The sequence below is a fragment of the Clupea harengus genome, chromosome 14 (assembly GCF_900700415.2).
Source record: "Clupea harengus chromosome 14, Ch_v2.0.2, whole genome shotgun sequence".
In the NCBI taxonomy this organism is placed as follows: Eukaryota; Metazoa; Chordata; class Actinopteri; order Clupeiformes; family Clupeidae; genus Clupea; species Clupea harengus.
In genome coordinates, this window is record NC_045165.1 from 6,263,514 (window position 1) to 6,286,677 (window position 23,164).

At 44.4% G+C, this 23,164-nt stretch overlaps 1 protein-coding gene across 1 annotated transcript in view; it reads left to right on the forward strand.

The window, feature by feature from the left end:
- Window positions 1–492: 492 nt before the first annotated feature.
- Window positions 493–23,164, forward strand: part of prkd1 (protein kinase D1) — a 42,234-nt gene continuing 19,562 nt past the window's right edge. The window contains exons 1-2 of the mRNA XM_012833011.3: window positions 493–984; window positions 20,124–20,262. Coding sequence (XP_012688465.1) covers window positions 820–984; window positions 20,124–20,262 — 304 coding nt within the window. The 5' untranslated portion in view covers window positions 493–819. The remainder of the gene's footprint in view (window positions 985–20,123; window positions 20,263–23,164) is intronic.

Genomic DNA, 23,164 nt, shown 5'->3' on the forward strand with positions numbered 1-23,164 from the left:
TGCCACACACTTCGCTATAAGAGCTGCTGTTGACTCACTCGAAACCGACAGAATTGAGATATTTACATCATAACCTGCAATTCTAAATTCAGATCAGCTCCCTGGCGAAGAAGGTCTTACACAATTCATTTTCAAGTTCGAAACACTTCCCGTGTAAAATATAGAAAATGAACGTCTGCACACGGTCTGTCTTCTATCTGTCAATAAAAAATGTAGACCAGTAGTCTATGGAATGTTGGCCATACGGGCCAACGGTGCAGTATCAGATGTGACATAGTCACCGCACACAGCGTGCCACAACAGGTTGCTACATACTCATGATCCCCCTCTCTTCAAATTCAGTTGACAGCTTGATATAATGGACTCAGATTTTTGCTATTTGCTAAATATAAAACCCTGTTCGTTTAGCAGGTAACATGTGAAATGTAACCGTTTCAAATTTATGCGTTCCATTTTAGTTGGAAAAGTTTGTTAAACCTCTGGTCAGCCAATTATATGACGAATCAGACAGGATTAGAGCGCGCTCAGCCTCCCGGCTCGCGCATCATCCGCGTCTCCGTGGTAGAGGCAGCGGCCAAGAGGCGGTCTCTCAGATCTGAACATTAAACATATCTGACGTCTATGGCTCCATCATCGTATTTCAGTGTCCAAATAACTATTTTGCTTTGCGGTGTGATTCAATGCAAACTCTTATCCGCGGTTCTGTTTTCTTTACTGTTGACTGTTACGCGTCCGCGGCGGTCTTAGCGCTTTTGACCAGTTAACTTAAAAAAAGAAAATAGTGTCCGGTCACGATCGCTTTGACAACCGGGGATTTTCATGAGTGCTCCTCCGGTGATTCGTCCGCCAAGTCCCTTCGCAGGGTCTCATGGCATCTCCTTTCAAATTCAGATCGGGTTGAGCCGCGAGCCCGTCATGCTGGACTCCTGTGACTTCAGCCTCGCGCACGTCCGGGAGATGGCATGCTCCATCGTTGACCAGAAGGTAACAGTTGTCATTTTCCCCCCCGTTTGTGTCTCTATGTGTGACATTTGGCTGAGAAATCACAGGGGATCATACGATAGTGGACAAAGTTTGCTAACTTTAAATCAAAAGTTAATCAGGTGGCAGCTCGCTGTACTTGCATTTTGGTTGGCCAACGAATTCATTTAAAACGAAATCTATTCAATAGCCCATAGCAACCAGTCTGTTTATGTAAATAGAAACACTGTAATTTAGTTCGGGGACTTTCAATGTTCAGTGTAGGGATTGACTGTCAGTTGGTAGGCCTGTGTAGCCTATATGTATGGAAATATTGCCTAGACAACTGTCGACCCATACGTTGCGATGGTTCACTGTTAAGCAGAAGTCAGCCTAAACACTGGTGTGACGTGAGGGAGTCTGTCAGACTGTTTGATGAGTTGATGGGTGAGATCGATTTGCTTCCCTGTACAATCACCTCGGGCTCTGGGACCTCCGTGCTCCCCAGAGTGTTCAATGACTGGGACTCCTGTCTCACCGCTCGTTCTCTGGCCCTCGCCCAGGCTGGGATGGTGTGCGTAGTTACTTGTCCCTGGTGTGTTCCTATTAGTAATCAATTACAATGGGACGCTGACAGGCTGCCATACTGTATTACACACACCATTTGAAGAAGAGTGGTGCAACCAGACCATGCTACTCAGATGATGCTAAAGGCTGTGCAGTTGGCACAGTTAGTGGAGGAGACAGGTACAACTTTGTGTTGTGATGTATCATTCATTTCCAGATCCACACATGCAACATGACATGCTCAGGACTAGTGCATTTCTGAAAGTTCCCAAAAGCCCTTAGGGCCTGTGACAAACCAGGACATTGCTAGTTTGTTCACATGTGCTAAATGTTAGCTAACAGAGTCAGTCTGCACTATTTTTGTTTTTGTTTTGTCTGCTCTTTTGGTTTGGTGATATATTGTTGAGATGAGAAACATGGTTTCAGATGGGTTGGGTGTGCTGTCACAAGTAGGTAGTCAATGATGCTTTGTGCTGCTGCTAACTTTAGAAATAACGAGAACAAAGATCAAGTCCAGTAGTGAGAGAATTATAACTTGAGTGTAAGATGCCGAATGGCACCAAATATGATGCTGATTCACTGTCATGTAATTTGGGCGACAGTGGTACAGTAGGTAGAGAAGTCGTTTAGTAATCAGAAGGTTGCTAGTTCGATTCCCTGTCGAAGCGTCCTTGAGCAAGACACTGAACCCCTAATTGCTCCTGATGTGCAGTGTGCCATCAGTGTAAATGTAAAATGTGTATACATTGTAAGTCGCTTTGGATAAAAGCGTCTGCTAAATGACTAAATGTAAATGTAATTTGACATCAGAAAAGTGTCAGATAACTTTGGTTCTACTGTCACTGCAATCTGTATGCATCCTACACCTATATATATATATATTCTTCTCTTCATCTCTCCATTGCTTATTATGGCAAGTGTCATTGAAATGAGAAAGGCCTGGCTTTCATGGTAGTTGTCAAAATATGTTTGAGATTCACTAGCCCCTATGTCAGTTGCATACACCAGCACCACCCAATCTGAAATACCACCCCAACAGTTGAGGAGTCAAGTTGTCTTTGTTTAATTTTTATTTGTATTTAGGAAACGACTGATAAAACAGTGCTGTAACAGCAGAGAAGAGTTTTAAAGTCAGTGTGACTTACTGCTGTCATTTACACACAGAGAGTGAAGGAACTGTTTCTGTAGTTGTTTGGCAGCAGCTTTTTCTTGTTTCTTGTCCCCAACATTTTGTGACTCTATTTGTGGGTAAACAGAAGCAACCATGCCATTAAAGCTCATATTTCATCCTTCAAACTCACTTATCTTGGGCACATATTTTGTTCTGTATTCTTTCACCTGGTTTTAGTACTATCCTACATCAAGTAGACATTTTAAGTGGGTGGGATGCAAGTACAGCTGTTAAAACGTGAAGTAGCAATAGCAAGTCAGGGAACTCTGAGAAGGAAACCGCTTTTCCCTAAAGTTGGGAAGATGTCAGGATGCCTTATATGGGACAACTTGTGTATTTAAAAAAAAAATACAAAAGCCACACATAATGAACAACAGATCCCGTACTAACTCCTTTAACACCTTGCCGACACTTATCATGGCAGTGCAGTCCTCAGGAGCATTGATTCTCAGAATACTTAACACTTCAAATAGAGGGATGTGATATATTGAATTTGTGTGTGAGTGTGCATGTGATTGTGTGAGAAAGAGAGCGAGAGAGAGAGAGATAGTGTCTTTGTCTATAGTATGCCTGTGTGATGCATGCATGTGAGTGTAAGTATGTGTGTGTATGTGCTACAGGATGTGTTAGTATGTGTGTGTGTGTGTGTGTGTGTGTGTGTGCATACATCTAGCTGAGTGTTTGAAGGCATGTTTTTTCATGTGTTTCACATTCCCTGTGTGTGTGTGTGTGTGTGTGTGTGTGTGTGTGTGTGTGTGTGTGTGTGTGTGTGTGTGTGTGTGTGTGTGTGTGTGTGTGTGTGAAATGTGGGTGTTGAGCAGTCAGACTTTGGTACTCTCTAGCAGTGTGTGGCAGTGTGGATGTGCTGGGGGCAGAGGACCGGGTGGATGCTGCTGTGCTGCATTGTTGTCAGCTGAACTTAGATGAATCCCACAGCTGTGTCTGTGGACATGCGAGACCCAGGCCTGGAGCTCCGCTCCTCCTTCTCCTACTCCTCCTGTAGCTCCGCTTCTCCTACTCCTCCAGGAGCTCCGCTTCTCCTACTCCTCCAGGAGCTCCACTCCTCCTCCTCCTCCTCCTCCTCCTACTCCTCCTGGAGCTCCGCTCCTCCTTCTCCTTCTCCTCCTGGAGCTCCACTCCTCCTTCTCCTACTCTTCCTGGAGCTCTGCTCCTCCTACTCCTCCTACTCCTGTAGCTCCGCTCCTCCTTCTCCTACTCCTCCTACTCCTACTCCTCGAGGAGCTCCACTCCTCCTCCTACTCCTCCAGGAGCTCTGCTCCTCCTACTCCTCCTACTCCTCCTTCTCCTGTAGCTCCGCTCCTCCTCCTCCTCCTTCTCCTGTAGCTCTGCTCCTCCTTCTCCTACTCCTCGAGGAGCTCTGCTCCTCCTTCTCCTTCTCCTCCCCCTCCTGAAGCTCCGCTCCTCCTTCTCCTCCTCCTCCTGGAGCTCCGCTTCTCCTCCTCCTACTCCTCCTTCTCCTACTCCTCCTCCTCCTACTCCTCGAGGAGCTCTGCTCCTCCCTCTCCTTCTCCTACTCCTCCAGGAGCTACGGGGGCCTGTAAGGGGGCGTCTAGGTGACGTGCACACCATTTTGAAATGTTTGGTACTAATATACGTGGAGTGTCATGGAGTTTTGAACCCCAATAAATGCAGAGAGGGTGTGTTTTGTCAACACAATGTAAAGTGTGAGGTGCACTAATTGTGGAGAAGACAAGCACAATGAAAGCACTTTATGACTGTTTACACTGACAAGCACTTTACAACTCTTGCTGTAATTAAACCTTGTTATGTAATCAAAATAAACTGAAGTTCAAATGTATTTAATAATTTAGCAGAACATAGTAATATACTACTTACAGAACAGTGGGAGAACATATGGGAACGGAACCCAAACCATTTCCGTCTCTTTGTTCTGAAAGAGGTGGAAATCCTACACCACTCAAAGACAGTTTAGGAGCCTGCTGCTCCCTGATAAGGTATGGGCCCTCAATCCACTCGTATGGAAAAGATGATGTAACATTCTACTTAATGTAGGTATCCATAATGCATACTACGTGCCTTCATAGGGACTTATATTCATAATACCGCACAAAGATTCGTCTAATTCTTCAAAATGGTCAGGTCGTGAATGTAAACAGATTGAACATGGTATGGCATAAGTATAAGACTGGTAACACTTTATTTGAAGGGGTGTGCATAAAGCTTGACATGACACCGTCTTAACCGTGACGTGACACCTGTTATGAACATGAAGGAGTCTTTATGAATATGTTGATGACAATATGTTGATGTTGTCATTAAGTGTCATTCTGTAAATTGTAATTTTTAATGTCGAGTTAACATTGTTTGGGATGACTTTGTAATGACAACTTGACATTAATCAAGACAACATAACCTGTAAATATTGTTGTTATGACAACCTGACATTCACCAAGACAACATAAAACATGCCATGGCAGGCCCAACTATCAAACTAGCTTTAGCTTTATGTGTTAATATTACAATAAACTGTCATGTGGTTGGTTTTGACATTGGCTGTCATGCCCACCCCTTCAAATAAAGTGATACCGCCGTAACACATTATTTCTTTGTCCTGAACATTAAATTGGTGTCATCACCGATGCCATGCCAGTCACAATGCATTACGTTACTTTGTGCTTAAATAATACTATTTTAAAATATAAATATTAATATACTCCAATATTAGAACACTGACCTATAACAGAGCAGTCACCAGAGCAGAGATCCTTTATGTGTGTATGGTATGCCTAACAACGTAGAAGGCAATCTCACGTAGGACTTCACACAGCTAGTGGAGCCGTGCGCCTTTGGCACACAGGAAGCTGAGCTGCCCACTGGTAGCATATTGCCTGGACGTAGGCTGTGGAGGTGGAGGATGCTTGGCTTTACTCGTGTGGCAAGCAAGCCAGGGCCATAAAAAGAACCAAGGGCTTCTTCTATAAATAAAATAAGTCTTTTGCTCTATGACACATTCCTTATCCTTATCCTGCACCCTCTTTCACAGAACCAGTAGAGTTCCATGTAAGGCTTGCAACAGAACTGTTGTCGTTGACACATAAAACATTTATGCTTTGACTATATTGGCAGAGTCCGCATAGGGGGATAGTACAAAAAAGACCATCTGATTTATCTGTGGCAGTAGTCATGTGATAACTTTAGTGTGTAGTACTATTACTCAAGTGATTATAGCTTTGAGGCATTAATATGCCCAGGAGATTCCTACTGCAAGTGACCACTTACCCGCCAGACACGGACTGCACTCATTAGTGACATTTATGTGCTCTCCAGTAGACATGCAGAGCTCTGAAAGACATGGTGTGTGTCTGAGTTGCTCAGGGTTTGACGTCTGTTACAAATAGCCTCATGCAACAAAAAAAGCATCTGTGCAGTTCAGTCTTTCCAGAATACACCACAATAGGTGGCATATCAGGTACGCCTTAATGAGGATAAAAGTACTTATTTCAGTAAAAGTCAGGAAGCTTCAGTCCAGTAAATGAAAACCAAAAACCTTCATCTGTCATGAATACTCACACCAACTGGTATTGCTGCTGGCCGAATTCAGCATTAAGACGAAACTGTAAATTGATGAGAAGTGTTGAGATGTCGTGAATGAAGACGTTTCTCTCCTCCGCCTCTCTCTCTCTCTCTTCATCTCTGCTCTTTTATCACTTCCCCACCCCCTCTCTCCAGGGCTCCCTAACTGGCTGTGAACAGGCGTCTTCATCAGTCCCCATTAGGCCACTGCATTATCAGCCTTCATTAAAAGTGTGGTGCCTTTGTTCTTGGCGCCTTTTTTTTTATATATACATTAGCTCCCATTCCGGTGCGATCACAGTTAATCAGCCGACACCGCTCTCACCGTGAGGAGTGATAACTTCCTGGTCAGTCTGATGTCATGGTGCGTGTTCCCATGGCGCCCATTTGAGGCTGCACGCCCAGGAAATGCCCCAGGATCCTCTTCTTGATATGAGTGCCTCCCTGATTTCACACGGCATCTCATTACCGCTGTGTCTGTTCTCGCGGCTGATGCGTTTCTTATATATATATATATTATATATTATATTCTTATATATATATATATTATATATTATATTCTTATATATATATATATTATGGGTTGAGGTGATGTGGGCTCTTGTCCAGCTTATGACCCATTGAAAGAGTGTATGTTTTTGCGAAGAGAAAATAGCCTTCAGATGAGTAATTGTAATGCTTTTATTCTGGTGCAGCAGTACAATATAGGTCATGGGTAACCTCCATTGGTTAGTCTATGGCTAAGAAGGGCTATGTACTCTCCTCATTGTACTGCTGGAACAGGCTTTTATGTACAGTATCTTTCTAGAAAGCTTAAAAAAACGCTATCTCAGATGGTGCATTACAAGTTCATCTTCACCTGGGTGTTGTTCAAAAAAGCAAACAATTTAATGTCCCCCATGTTATTTCTAGTCATTTTGATTTTGTAATTGCTAAGTAATTCATACACTCCCTTCAAATGGAAATGATTGCTATTCTCACTTATTATGCCCGGGAAACCACAGCAGGCCATTATGCAAGCGACAGCCAAGGAATCACACACAGATGAGTTTGGACTGAATTCACTCACTGTATATGGTCATCTCCCCCACCAGAGTTTCTGATGCAGGAGAGAGAATGGGCCCTGTTGTTGCTTGGCAACTGATTATGATTGCATGGTGAAGTACCCATTTGAGTACCATTATCCGCAGGAAAGCCACATGTCTGTGTGTGCGCGTGCGCACGCATGCGTGTGTTTGTGTGTGTGTGTTTTTGTTTGACGGTGTGTGTGTGTGTGTGTATTTGGGATCTTACTGTAAAATGTGTTTATCAGCCTGCATGACAGCTTTGCATAATAACTCTCTCTGTGTGTGTGTGTGTGTGTGTGTGTGTGTGTGTGTGTGTGTGTGTGTGTGTGCACGTATTGTGTTGGTGCGGTAGATGAAGGTTGCTCTGACTCCTTTGTGAAACAGATGTTTTTGGAGAAGGGCCAAAAGGCAGCTGTGTCCTCCAGGCGCATTAAAGAGATGGCGAGAGAAAAAACAAGCGATAGAGAGACTTAGAGGGAGAGAGTAGGAGTGAACGAGAAATCGAGAGAGAGAGAGTTCCTCCTCCTCCAACTTGGCAACACCATAGACGCTCTCACTGCAATACTCTCCCCGGTCTCTGGTCTGACTTGGGTGTCCATCAAAGGTGCATTCTGGGATAGCCGTGTCCTCCTCCTCCATTAAAAACAAAAGTAAACAGGATTTCTGCCATGGCCTGATTTTATGCGAGAGCCTTGCATGTTTGTCAGTGGCTCCCCTTCTACCGGAGCAGGGATGACATGTTCCTGTAATTGAAAATGACTAAAAATAAGCTCTGTTTCCGCTCAGTGTTAATACAGTTTGCCAAAAGGTTAGTGCATTTTTTACTGCACTGGAAGCCAGCGCCTGGAAAACACAATTATCTCTGAGAGAGTGATGGCTGCTGCTGTGGAGGCCGACTGCTGCCCTGGGATGTTTTCTCTGCCTGCGCTACCTGTTTGTGTGTTTGTTTACTTATTTATTTATTTCAACAGACCTTGAGAGAGTGGTTGGTCCAGACTAGTAAACAGGCTGATTGATTGTGACTGCGCCAGAGGGCGAGGATATGATTGGATGACAACGCTAAGCGCTAGCTGACGCAGTGTCCACATGATGAGGGTTCAAATGCTGTGTTTTCAGCAGTGGTGCTCTCACACGTGGCCCTGGTGCTGATGCTGTTACCGTAGCGATGACTCCCCTGATGACCTGTGCCTGCTGCTGCCGGATCAGCAGAGGAGCCAGGTGCACCACAACAGACTCGGGCGTGCAGCACATATAAATGTCTCTTACGTATGTCTGCAGAACAGAGAAGACCGTTATTCCATCATTAAAAATACTCTAAGAAAGTATCCCGTGGCTCTGTGGAAATATTAGGAATAAGCACATGTCACTGTGTTCATCTAATATCACAAGCAAATGTGGTTCATGCTTCATACTGTATTATTTAGGTTTACAGTTTTACTAGTTTACAGTTGTATGTATTTCATGTTACAGCTTGACATTCAAGCGTAATTCAATTGTTTGTCTTCTGGAGTCACATGCGCTGTATGAGTTATCAACCCTAAACATGTATGAGTTATCAACCCTAAACATGTATAATGCATATGTTCACATTCATTATATGTCTGTAGAATACTTGACTGTGACTGGTCAGTAGAAGCATGCAGTGGTCTGGTGTTTTCTCTAAGGCCAGTGTCAGAGGCTTGACAGATGTCTGGTGTCTCTTAAGAAGAACTACATGTTAGACTGATGTCATGAGTTGTATTTTACACATTTATCTATGAAGTTCCAGTTGGCCACTATCATATTACTGTTACACATGAATCGATTACTATTAGAGTAAAGCTGTTGATCTGTATGGTGCATGTCCGTGTCGTAAGCAGGAGAATGTTCAGCCAACCAGTGATTACTCTACATTTACATTTAGTCATTTGGCAGACGCTTTTATCCAAAGCGACTTACAATGTATACACATTTTACATTTACACTGATGGCACACTGCACATCAGGAGCAATTAGGGGTTCAGTGTCTTGCTCAAGGCCGCTTCGACAGGGAATCGAACTAGCAACCTTCTGATTACTAGACGGGGAATCGAACTAGCAACCTTCTGATTACTAGACGACTTCTCTACCTACTGTACCACTGTCTCTCCTACTCTAAAAGGGGATGTAATGCAAATGGGGATTTGGGGATTTATTTGCAATTGGGATTTATATAGATAAGCACATGTATATATACTTGCTATAATACAAATGTATAATCCTTTAGGCCCTGCTGTGACATATATATGCCTGTATGAAACCCATTTCCATCAAGTTCAGAGATACAGTGGTGAAGGACTGTTATAACACTTACACTTCTGTGAGACACTGTGAGTCATGGATACCTATTTCAGGGATTTTCCCATGATGCTCCTCGTGCCTGTAGATCTGTAGGCCGTGGGGCTGCACATCCTCTCCACACAGCTGTAAGATCTGCACATCCTCTCCACACAGCTGTAAGATCTGCACATCCTCTCCACACAGCTGTAAGATCTGCACATCCTCTACACACAGCTGTACGATCTGCACATCCTCTCCACACAGCTGTACGATCTGCACATCCTCTCCACACAGCTGTAAGATCTGCACATCCTCTCCACACAGCTGTACGATCTGCACATCCTCTCCACACAGCTGTACGATCTGTAGGGCTGCACATGCTCTACACACAGCTGTAAGATCTGCACATCCTCTACACACAGCTGTACGATCTGCACATCCTCTCCACACAGCTGTAAGATCTGTAGGGCAGCACATCCTCTCCACGCAGCTGTAAGTGGCCTGGAGCCACAAAGGAGGCCAACCTGCCATGGCATCTAATAGCCAGATGAAAATGGCGTCACCACGGCTCCTTTTTCTTCTCCATTTTCGCTCTCCTCCTCCTCCTCCTTCTGCAGCAGGGCCAGTAGGGCCCGGCGCTCGCTGTGAGTGACTCACTAATAATGTGCGAACATACAGCTATTAAGGTGACAATGAGAATCTTAACAGTCCCTAAAAGTACCTTTTAATGAGCCTCCATCTTCCATGGGTGCCATGCTCATCCAGGTTGCTCTCTCTGTCGCTATCAGCTACACACACACACACACACACACACACACACACACACACACACACACACACACACACACACACACACACACACACACACACACACACACACACACACACACACACACACACACACACACACACACACACACACACACACACACACACACACACACACACACACATGCTCCAGGAGCTCCAAGTCTAACTGCTGGAGTTCAGCAGCTCAGTGGGTGTGAAGGCAACAGCAGGAAATGAGCGTGATCTCACAGTCTGGTTTAAATATGATGTACTTACGGCGTATTTTTGCACATGTGTGTAATTGTTCTTCTGTGTGAAAGAGTGTGCACCCTATGCAGTGGGCTTGTTGATTGTCAGGATATGTGGGGAGCCTGTGTATGTGTGAGATTCCATGTTTCGCAGCTGTATGCAAAGGTGTGTTTGTAACAGTGTTTACTATCTACCTTTGTGTGGGTGAGACTGTTGGCACTATCCTTGAGAGTTTTCATGTGTGTCTATTTGAGGATATGTACTATATATGTGTTTGTGTATGTGGGTGTGTGTGTGTGTTTGTGATGTGTGTGTGTGTGTGTGTGTGTGTGTGTGTGTGGTTGGAGAGTGAACTGCTGTGCTGTCCCACTGGTCATACTGGTTGCCACACACTGCTACCTTTCCCCCAGCCCGCTCAAAAGCCCAGTGGGAAAGAGCGAGCGAGGAAGCTGATTGGCCGTTGGAGTGTATGCCACGGCCCGTGAGTGGCATCGACCGGACAACATCGACTCGGGGGGGCCTGCTGTGCCGCCACTCACACACATCCAAACATGTGTGGGCAGCGAGCAGCTTGCTGAGAGACGGCATGTTGCACACAGAGAAAGAATCTTCGGTGTGCGTTCAAATGCGCAACCCTGCCCGCAGGGCACAGAAGATGGATATTTGTGTTGTGGTATTTTATTTGTTTCTGGAACAATTGTTGATTTTCTTCTTCAGTAACGGCATAGGGCAGAGGCACACTCCATAGCTTTATACGAGAACACAACACTGGTAGGCTGCCGTTGAAAGTGGATGGTCAGAAGAAACATCGTTTTAAGCACACCCTCTGACGAATAAAAAAAAAAGGGTGTCCTGGTGTCCTTTGTCCTCTCACAGCCTCTCAGGCCCGCAGGTCTGTCTTACACTCCCAGCTCATTGGTCCCTTTGTCTTATGTCTGCAAACATAGTGATGATGAACGGGGTTATGTGCAAGCAAACAGGATCTGCCAACCTGACTCTGCTCACAGGAGAAGAGATGGGAGGACTGTAGAGGGAAAGAAAGGAGAGAAGAGGAGATTGGAAGAAGTGAGAGGAGAATAGAGCGGAGGAGGGGGGAGAGGGGAGGAGGTGAGATGAGAGGAAGAGGGGGTTGAGGAAGAGGAAGATGGCATGTGCTGTAGGTGTTGGTCAGCTGATAAAGTGGTGAGCTGTGCTGTCAGCAAGTAAACACACTGTAAAATGCATACCTTCCCTTAATTGAACTGGCTGTTGGGTAAAACTGCCAGCTGAATGAATAAATGTCCCATTTCTTCCATGCCAAAAGAGACTTCTTCAGTGCAGCAAACACGAGAGTGTGTGTGTTTGCAAACTGGCGCAGCCTATTGCCACAGTGTCTGTCTGTCTGTGTGTGTGTGTGTCCACCTCTCTATTGCCACAATGTGTCTATCTGTGTGTGTGTATCCATCTTTCTATTGCCACAGTCTCTCTGTCTGTCTGTGTGTGCGTGTGTGTGTCCATCTCTCTATTGCCACAATGTGTCTATCTGTGTGTGTGTGTGTGTGTCCATCTTTCTATTGCCATAGTGTCTCTGTCTATCTGTGTGTGTGTGTGTGTGTGTGTGTCCATCTCTCTATTGCCACAGTGTCTGTCGGTCTGTGTGTCTTTGTGTGTGTCCATCTCTCTTTCCACAGTGTCTGTCTGTCTGTCTGTGTGTGTGTGTGCGTGTGTGTGTCCATCTCTCTCTCTCTCTCTCTCTCTCTCTCTCTCTCTCTCTCTCTCTCTGTCTCTCTGTCCATGTCTCTCTCAGCGATGCTCTCTCTATGAAAGCTCAGACGGGCAGCAGATGTACGTGCTTCCGTTGTGTCAGATAAATGAATAGTGTTCAATCGGGAAAGAGCCTTGGGTCCCGCTACCATGACAACCCTACTGGTAGAGTGGGGGCCGCTGTCATGGTGACCTCAGCATCACTTCTGCGTCTGTAGATCTTTTCTGTGCAGCACTCATTAGTGGCAGACAGAACAGAGACTCCAAAACACACACACACACACACACACACACACACACAGACTCACAAAAACACACACACACACACACACACACACACACAGACAGACTCACAAAAACACATACACTCGTAAACACACACACACACACACACACACACACACACACATCTGTGCTATTAACCAGACCACCCCTCTGTTCTCTTTCCTGAGAGGTGTGCGAATTTGAATTAGATAACCGTTTCAGCCGCGCATTCTCGACACTTTCAATGTGAATATGAACAGCGCTACGTGTCCGTTTGTTGTCGAATAATTTATTTATTTGTTTGCATTTTTTTTTTCCTCAAAGAAGCACTCAGGTTCTGCGCTGCAAAGTCATCCGCTTAAGCCGGGATTAAGATCTCTTTCCGCCTGGAGTACATTAGCACGGCTATGTGAACTTGACATGAGCCTGATGTAGCTCCAGCGGAACGAGGCAAAAATATAAACAGACATTTGTCAGAAAACAGACTGTCGTGTGAGACAAGAGGGCAGGCTGTGCTGGTGAAAACCATCCTCTCTGGAAACAGCCGCGGAGTTATTATGCAAAGCTGTCACACAGGCTGATAAACACACTCTACAGTAACAGCCCAAATACACGCAAACACACACACACACACACACACACACACACACACACACACACAGACTAACAACACAGACACTAACACGTTTGCGTGTGCACACACACACACATGCATACAAATATGTATATATACTGATCAAACAGAGTAACACTACTTAAACACAACAGCTGTACATCCATATTCATACTTTGCCAGAACAATGCATGGCAATAGCTGGTAAGTTGCTTACCCTGCAGTGTTTGATTTTTTACTGAGCAGGTGTTGTTGAAGTGTCGTTACCTCAAGAAATAAAAAAAATTACCCGTCACATTCTGTGATAACAGAGAAGCAGGAGAAGGCCACAGACAAACACATTCAGTCTTTCAATTTTAAAGATGCACCTTCAGAAATGAGAAAAACAATCAGTATCTTCAACCTAGCAGACACATCACCAGTCACACATCATAGCCATCGGACATTCTCATGACTAAGTGTTAGGATATACAGTTTGTTACATCACCGTTACTTCATCGCTGTGCGCCGTAGTCCTTGAGCTGATCTTAATTATCCACTGCACTAGTAATGTTCACTGTTAACTTGGAGTGTCTCACCTCCCGGGTTTCAACAACCTCCTCTTTTTTTTGGCCACATTGTGACCTCTTCTCCAGCTTCTTCTTCTTCTTCTTCTTCTTCTTCTTCTTCTTCTTCTTCTTCTTCTTCTTCTTCTTCTTCTTCTTCTTCTTCTTCTTCTTCTTCTCGTACACGCTGTCTCTTACTTGCTATCACTTTCTGTATGAGCGCTTCCCCACTCTCCATTTTTTTCTCTCTCTCATGGAGAAAGCAGAATTTAATTTGCAGATGCTTCCCGAGGTTTTGTTATTGTAATTATGTAAATCCGATATGTGCCAGGCCCTTGCCATGTGTTGTGTTTCTTGTGGTTGCTGTGATTGCACGAGCCTCGGAGCACAATCATGAAATGTAGAGGAACAGAATTTAGCCATGATTGAATGGAAGACGCGAGGGAGAGAATATGCGTCTGAGAGGATGTATGTGTCAGTGTATGTGTCAGTGTGTGTGTGTGTGTGTGTGTGAATGTGTGTGTGTCAGTGTATGTGTGTGTGTGTTTGTCAGTGTGTGTGTATGTGAGTGTATGTGTTTGTGTGTGTGTCAGTGTATGTGTGTGTGTGTGTGTGTGTGAATGTGTGTGTGTCAGTGTATGTGTGTGTGTGTTTGTCAGTGTGAGTGTATGTGTGTGTGTGTGTGTGTGTACGTGTATTTGTATGGACTGCAGGGACTGAGTGTCTGCTTGTCTGGCCTCCACACTTAGAGCTGAAAGAAAAACAAAGCCAATCACACATTATTATACTTATAGCATTACGCCACGTATCTGTCGTCAGACGGCAGTATGCATCCAGACTGACAGTGTTTTGCCTCACTGGGTTAGTCGCTGGCAGGGTTGTAATGATCCAGTCGCAGAAAATAGAAGCTTCTGGTTGCTTCTACAAAGCTCTGGCCTGTGCTCTGAAATTAGGTGATGTACTGAAGGTTTGAGATGACCTTCAGGAAATAGCTAGCACACCTGCAGGCACTTACTGAAAAGGTGTGTATGCTCCGTGTGTAGGTTCCATCCTTGTTCTCGAGTCATGAGAACAACAATGAATCTGTTTGCGAGCATTCAGTGGACATTTTCAAATCTCAGCAAACATGACAGACGATGTAGTGTCGATGCTGCTTGTGTGAGATAATGCTGTATGATGTACAAGAATGTAGAATGACTTGGATTTATTGTTCCTCAAGGAAGGAACTTTAATCTATACCACCACACTTTGTTGAACTCTTAATATATATATTTTTTGTAGCTATTTGTACTGTTTTTAGCTAGTTGTACTATGGTTGTGTTACGTATATGTTGTTGTGTTATATGTTGTCCCTCGTCACACCAACAGGAGCAGTGCTCCAAATTTCGTTGTATACAAATACAATGACAATAAAGGCTTTTCTATTCTATTTTATTTGCAAAATAGCTATATAACAGGTTTGAGATTTGTTCTTGCAAGGAGATTACATTAACGTGCCATCAGGCAGAATTCATCAAGTAGCATCAAGTGAGATTCAAAGTAGAACTACATGGAGATATAAAAGCATTTTCTGTGAATGTGTTCACACACACACACACACAGTTGTATATGCAAGCCTCATAGATTGTGGAGCCAATATCAGGTGAATTGTATAAAGTACACAGATGCACACTAATACAGTCACACACACACACGCACACAGAATATAGCCTCGACACACACACACACACTCACGTGCAGGAAACGTCCAGACACACAGTGCATGTGCCCACACAGACCCTACTCCCTCGCACACTCACCCTGTACTTGTGTAACCCATCCCAGCAGAGATCAATAGTGTGCTGCTGCCCAGCTGCCTACACAGGTCAGTCAATACGCTGCTCTCTTCTCTGACACCACAGCCATGTTAAGCGCACAAACGCGGTGTACTCGCCACAAATATATTCCGTCGGGCTGGATACACACACCCGCTCATTTTCCTACCGTAACCGGCATCCGTCGTGCGTCCGTCACTCGTGCAGAGGGCCTGTTGTCAGACTGTTGTCACGGTTTCCACCAGATGTCAAGCTGTTTGTCACTTAGCTCAGAGATCAGCCAGCTGACCCAGAGAATAGTCAGATCAATATTTGCAAATTCAGATTCAGCTTTATCGGCATTGAATACAGTGATGTAACATGGCTGAAGTAGTAATAATGTTACAGTAAGCTGTAAACAGGCATGCTACGTGCATATACTCATACTTATGCATGCATGTACTTATACTCACTGCATACTCATACTCACTGCATGCATATACTTATCCTTTCTGCATACTTATACTTACTGCATGCATATACTCATCCTTTCTGCATACTCATACTCACTGCATGCATATACTCATACTTACTGCATTCATATACTTATACTAACTGCTTGCATATACTTATACTAACTGCTTGCATATACTTATACTTACTGCATGCATATACTCATACTCACAAATACAAGCAAGAATAACACTGGAAATATATCAATGTTGATGTTGCATATCATGCTTATGCTTCCCCTACTTTGTATGCACATGTGAGCATGTTAACCTTAGGTCTGTTCTTTAGTACATAAAGGCCACTTTTTAAATTCATAATCGAATTACTTCTGATGTAGTATGCCCAAACACGTGTGGTGATAATGCATTCAGAGTGATTGTGTTTCTGCTTAACTTCCATAGCTGTCTTTAAGAGTAAGGGGGCTGCAGACAGTTCCAACTGCATAGCAAAGTCATTAATGTAGACACTGAGTGGAGTTGGATGCAGATTTCTCTGTATTGTGTGAAGAACTGTCACTAAGTTTGCTGCCAGTTCTCGCTCTGTAGTATTTTTAGCATGCATTACTGTAATTATATAATACGGCACAGTACTATATGACTCCTTAACAGTTTGTGTTATCAACATTCATGCCAAACAATAACAAGTGTTGTCTTGTATTCAGCTAAACAAGGCAATATCACACCCTTTCTGTTTGTTTCGCATGTTTATTGAATAAGGTGGTTGGGGAGTAAACATTGTCTAGAGTGAAACTGCTTGAAATGAAGCCAGGCTGACTTCAACTTGATACGTTGTGTTTACTGATGAAACCTAAAATGAAATACGCTCTCGAGCTCATGATTCTTTGCTTTCATGGAGGTTTCTTTGTTGGCTTCCATGAGGTTAGTAAGTGCTTGATCATGAATGCTGGTTGGGTGGGGACTCAAACGGCGTCACAGCTTTAGGTCTTTAGTGAGTCTGATACAGTTTCAGTTGAAGAGGCAATCGATAAGCTTTTTAGTTGGTTTTACATTTTAGGCAAATTCTAATTTTCTTGTGTTTTTGAAGCTCTTATATCAATCACAAAACCATGTTCTGGTTGTTGTTTTGATCTCTTTAAGGCCTAATTAATAAGGCTCTCTTTAATCTGCTCATGCATTTAGCCTATGCAATGCACATTGTTGATTGCATCTTTAGGTGCCTTGATACCCGTTGTGTACAGCTTTTTATTCCTAATTAATCAGGTTTGAGTGTTAAGCTGCCATGATCATTTGCACATCTGTTTATTGCATTTGTATGTGAGACTCCATGTCTTCAGGCTACATTCATTTGTATTCATTAATGCTGTTGAGATCTGTGTCTAAAGAGGGAGTGTGTGTGTGTGTGTGTGTGTGTGTGTGTGTGTGAAGAGGAGTGTTCTCCGTGTTATGGGCTGGCGGTTGTGAATGATGGAATAAGGCCGACATTCGACAAACTAACACTAGAGACTCCGTGGATCCAGAGTAGTCTTCTTCAGAACACAGACATAGCAGAGCAACCGAAATGATGTGACGCCTTATCTATATAGACGCCACCTGATGGTATGGCGATGTACTGCTATACCAGTGGTTACCAAAGGCACAGCTTTCAGGCAGAAAAAAAAAAATGAATGTGCTGATGTGAATAAATGGCATTCCTGAATTGCTTTGAGAATTGAGATGTCTGTCTCCCAACGCTTCCTTCCACGCTAGATCACTACATTATGTAATTACAAAGTGGGCCATAAACTCACTGCCATACATCATTTGACCTGCAGTTGGAGAAGGTTTCTTGTTAGGTGAAAATTCACTCTTAAGTTATCTCAGGACTGTAGATCCGTATATATTTATTCAATAACAATTGCAATCGGGCTCACCCACGTCCGGCAGGCCAGAGAGAGAAACGGGGCGTCTCTCAGAGAGAGAGAGAGGGAGCCCGCGCTCACTCCCACACTGCAGCAGACGAGAGAGAAGCAATATTAAACACATCGCACAAGGTTTAGCATTCTCTGGCGCCAAAACAATGTGTCAGCAGGGATAACTACGTGGTGGGTCTCTGACGTCCGAGGCTCCCTGTCTTGCAAGGATGACTGTTTTGCACAAGGACGAAAGAAGCATAGTTCGACCCTTCTTATCACCTCTGGTCTAAACATGCTCTTGCACATATGCAGACTAAGTGGCACCTAATAATCTAAGTTACACACACACACACACAGAAACACAGAAAAGCCATGTTCCTGCTTACATAAGCACATGATTCATACAAGGTATATACAGTATATCAATACAAGGCACTTGATTCATATATTCTTAAGTCATTAACAGTGCTTGGAAATTATCCCCATCATTTCTCATTCTGTTTTTTTCACCCTCGACCCTCGTTCGTCTTGCTGTTCCTCTGTGTGTACCCATGGGTGGCACGCCTCACCCTCGACCCGCGTCCCTCTTGCTGTTCCTCTGTGTACCCATGGCTCGCCCCTCACTTGGGAAGCCACCGTGCTGTACAATCAAAACTGTGGCAACAGCCATGACATTGTTTTGCAGACAGTTCATTCTGGAAGATCCCATTGAGGCCTGTAGGTTACAGAGCATGCCATGCAGTAACAGCTGAGTTATCTCCGAAACGGTCATTTATTTAAGGCGTGCTAGCTAGCTAGCTCTGTGCCACTGTGACATTTAGCACAGGCTACACTCCATCTTTCTAGGGGTTACCAAGAGGTACACGGGGTACACGGGGCTGGTCCCAAACACATGATCCTCGGAACACGCTCTCATGTTCAGAGCCTTCCTTCTCCAGTATAACAACACACCGCCACGGCACTGAAAAGTGATCCATTTCCGTGCGGAGGTTGTTGAAATGGCTCTTGTGGTAATAGCCGCAGCGGGCCGTGTGTCAGGGGGGATGGAAGCACAGAGTTAAGTATCACTTTTGGAAATGCCAAAGGTAAGTAGCCTCAGCCAGCCATAGTGAAATGGGCCTCGGCTGAAACGTTGTTTTTGCCAGTGAATTGGGGATGTAGTTAGCGGCCTGGCTGCTTAGTGACCTGCCATATAAGCTCTTCCTGCACTTCTATGATTAGTTTAGGCCGATGGCTGTATATTGTGTTCAATTTCAAATCCCTGTCTCTGTCGCAAAGACCAATTTCAAACAGGGCTGTCAGTCAAAAATCAATCTCTTAATATATGGTTTAATTAAGTAATGAATTAACTTATTAACTTGTTACAACAAGCTTTTTCCTGTTCAAAATGAAACAGGCATTCTTCCTACAGCAGCTTTTGAATAGACTCTCTGTGGCTCTCATCCCCTCTTACTGCATTCCCCTATTCTGTGACAATGATGATGTGTTCATAATAATATTTATATGAAAGGGCACAGGCTGATGAACTTTGGGCACTGAGAAATGGGGATTTTAGATGGCCTGCGAGTCTTCTGAAAGAAGATTGTACATCTCAGGACAGACATGATTTCAAAAATTGATAAAATATGACATTCATATTACATGAGGAATAATGCCCAATAATGTGTGTCCATTAATGTAAAAATGATGGATGAAGCAGAGGGCCTTAAAATACTAACCTTTACATTAATTAATTTAGCTAAATCTTACACTCTCTAATTATACGTGTGTCATTATCCTACTTTTTAAAGTGAAACTAACAACTTAGACACTTGACTGAACTTAATCTGAACCTAAAAGCGTATTTAAATGTGCTGTTTTAGTGTTCGGTTAGGTTAGGTTAAACCCATATTAACACATTTATTTCACAGTCGTGTTTCCACACCAGTTTGTTTATGATGATGTGCGAGATACGTAAAGAAAGAGGTTGTTTTTGCCATTTGACCAGTTTTCTGTTTCAGTTGTGGCCAAAGCTAATTATAGTGTAATATGGTGTAATTATTCTAACAACTGCCTGTAATTTTTTGTGCTCTGTAACCAGTGCTCTCTGTGGAACTTAAGAGTAAATGTGAATGACATCGCTGTTCTGTTCTCCCCTGTCTCAGTTCCCAGAGTGCGGGTTCTACGGGATGTACGACAAGATTCTACTGTTCCGTCATGAGCCCAACTCGGACAACATCCTGCAGCTGGTGCGCTCTGCCTCGAGCATCCAGGAGGGGGATCTGGTGGAGGTGGTTCTGTCAGGTGAGGAACCTTCTGCCGCCGCTCCCGTCACCTGCATTCTTTATCACCCCAGGAGCTGCCGATTTCAGCTAGGTTTGAAGATGGCAGTTTGCAATTAAAATTTCGCCAGATCAACTTTCAAACCAACAAATGGCCCAACAAATATTGACACATTTGAAAGAAGAACGGGGCTGAGAATACTCATACATACTCAACATTTTGAGCTCCCTCCAGTGTAGGCATTGATCACCTAGTCAAGCGTGCTTTTACTTTGAAACACATGGATGAGAGGTACAACAGCGGACATGACTGCCAGCGAGTTTGAGAGACAAAAAAAAAACAACTCACAAGCAGCATCAGCACCTCCAGTGACAGAGAAACAAAAGATACAGAAGCCAGAGCACGATGCTCAAGTCAGACCAAACCCACCAAAAGAGCCCGCGGCACCCTCTTCCTTGGGTGGGGTTGGCACTGTCGAATTGTTTAATCGAGCCGTCGCATTGTTGTGTGACGCCTCACCTCTGCTTTAGCGTGTACTATGTCGTGAACATTTCAAACAAGTCCGGGTTGAAGGGGGGGGGGGGGGGGGTTAGTAACATTGGGGGAGGGAACGGTTCGTCTGCAGAGGAGCGGGAGGAAGTGATGGTGCTATTGTGTTTGACACCGCTAAAGTGTTTTTACAAACGCATGGCGCAAACGCATTCTTTCTCTCTCTATATATCTCCTAGTGCGGTGCAGTGTGGTAATTGAGTGGAGCCTGCGCTGTGGAGACAGGGCCTAGACTGACACCCCCCCCACCCCCACCCCACACACACACACACACACACACACACACCCCTCCTCCTTACCCTCTCGCTGTGATACCTGCGGCGCGGAGCCCCAGGTGCGAACGCACCCAGATGCGCACACACATTCTTCTGCACTCCCCTCCAGATGCACACACACACACACATACACACACACACACACACACACACACACACACACACACACACACACACACACACACACACACACATATTCTCCTGCACTCCCCTCCTTCACACCGCACTCAGCCGTGCCGTCGTGACACTTCTTTAACGACTGACTGTACCGAGCGAGCGAGCATGCAGCGTAAAGTAACACACGGAGACCTCCCCAACTGCCAAAGAGGTGGAGGAGGAGGAGGTGGAGGTGGTGATGCTGGTGCTGCTGGTGAGGGGAGGTCAGTCGGTGTTAATTGTAGCTCTCAACTCCCAGTGGAGTTCACCCACCTGCAATCATTTCTTTCGTACCTTTTTTCCGAGCGTTTTTATTATGCTAGATCTGGTGATGAACTATTATGTTTGGAACAGGAGACTGCTTGTGGGTCCTCGTGGCAGTTAAACACACGGATAAATCTTTACTTTTAGATAATTATACTCATCCTCAGTTAATAACTTACACTGTTGTACTTTTGAGTTATTCGTGTACACATCTCCGAGAGTTACAACAAGGTGTACACTGTTGTTAAAATTGGCTCTGTGAAAATGTGAAAACACTTAAAAACTTTAAAAACATTGCTTCTCACACAGCTGTGCCTGAACATACTCACCTAATGCGAATGCAATGGCATCTTTGCTGCAGATTGTCTACTGTTACCCCTGTCCTTTCTGCTTTGTGTGCCATCATTAGTCTCACTGTTTTACACGTACTGTCTCATTTACGCACGTACACTATCTTTACATTAACATCACCATCACTGTGTCACTGTGTCACATCTTCATCACATCTTGAGAGCATTTCACTGTCGGTCATAGCTAGGGCAGCCATGGTATAAATGATCATTGCTCCCGGCCATTCCATCCCCTCACTGTTACATTACAGCATTCATCATCATCATCATCATCATCCTCACTGCTGTGTCAGCATCAGCATCAGCATCAGCATCAGCATCACCTTCTCTGTTCCCATCCTTCAGCACCTTTCACCATCCCTCTCACCCTCAAATGTGTCTTAATTGCTCCCTATTACTTGTCCATTTCCACACCATTCATCAAGGTTCACAGATCCCTACTCTCACAGCTCATACTGATCCAGGGTCAGTAAGAATGGGTCTCTGGAAATCTGTAGCGCACACTGCAGGTTGCAGAGGCCAGGTCTTACAGCTGATTACTGACTGAACTTTAGCTTTATGCTAGGGAGGGCGTAGCTGACATCTGTGCTCTTTGACACCATTCAAAGAGGAAAGGGTTAGTTAGATGTGATGAGGTGTTGTATCAGTAAATGACACAGTGTGCTTAGGTGTGCATCTGCCATTTGTAACGATGTGTGCACAGTTGCTTTGCTTGTTTTCTGCTGTCTGAGGGTGCTAACGCTAGCCGAGATTGAAGCTGTCTTGCGTGGCCTTCTAATGTAAGACAGGTCGTCTCCATCATGCCAGGTCACCGGTTCTTTGAATATCACGACCCCAAGGCTCATCAAGCGTTTGTTTGTCTGTTTGCGTTGTGATTGTGTGGGAGGAACAAAAATGGGAAGAGAAGATCACTTTAGAATGAAGCAATTTTAATAAACAAACAAGAAGGTAAAAAATACAATGTTTACATTAAAAGCCAGTGCAGTAAACATTTCTGTCTTTCTACTATGCCTCTTTCCAGTCTCTCTCTCTCTCTCTCTTCACACACACACACACACACACACACACACACACACACACACACACACACACACACACACACACACACACACTCATTTTCTGAAGCATTTAATGACAGTTTACAGGTAGTTAAACTTGCAAACATATCTTGGCCTTTAAACAAAAGGCAAAACAATAATTTGAATAAATTGAGGCAATTTGGCAGCAGAATGTCTAATCAGAATGTATTCTACTTGAGCATGCTGGGACGCGCGCGGTGGAGGGGAGATTGCGCGCGTGTGTGTGTGTGTGTGTGTGGTGTGTGTGACG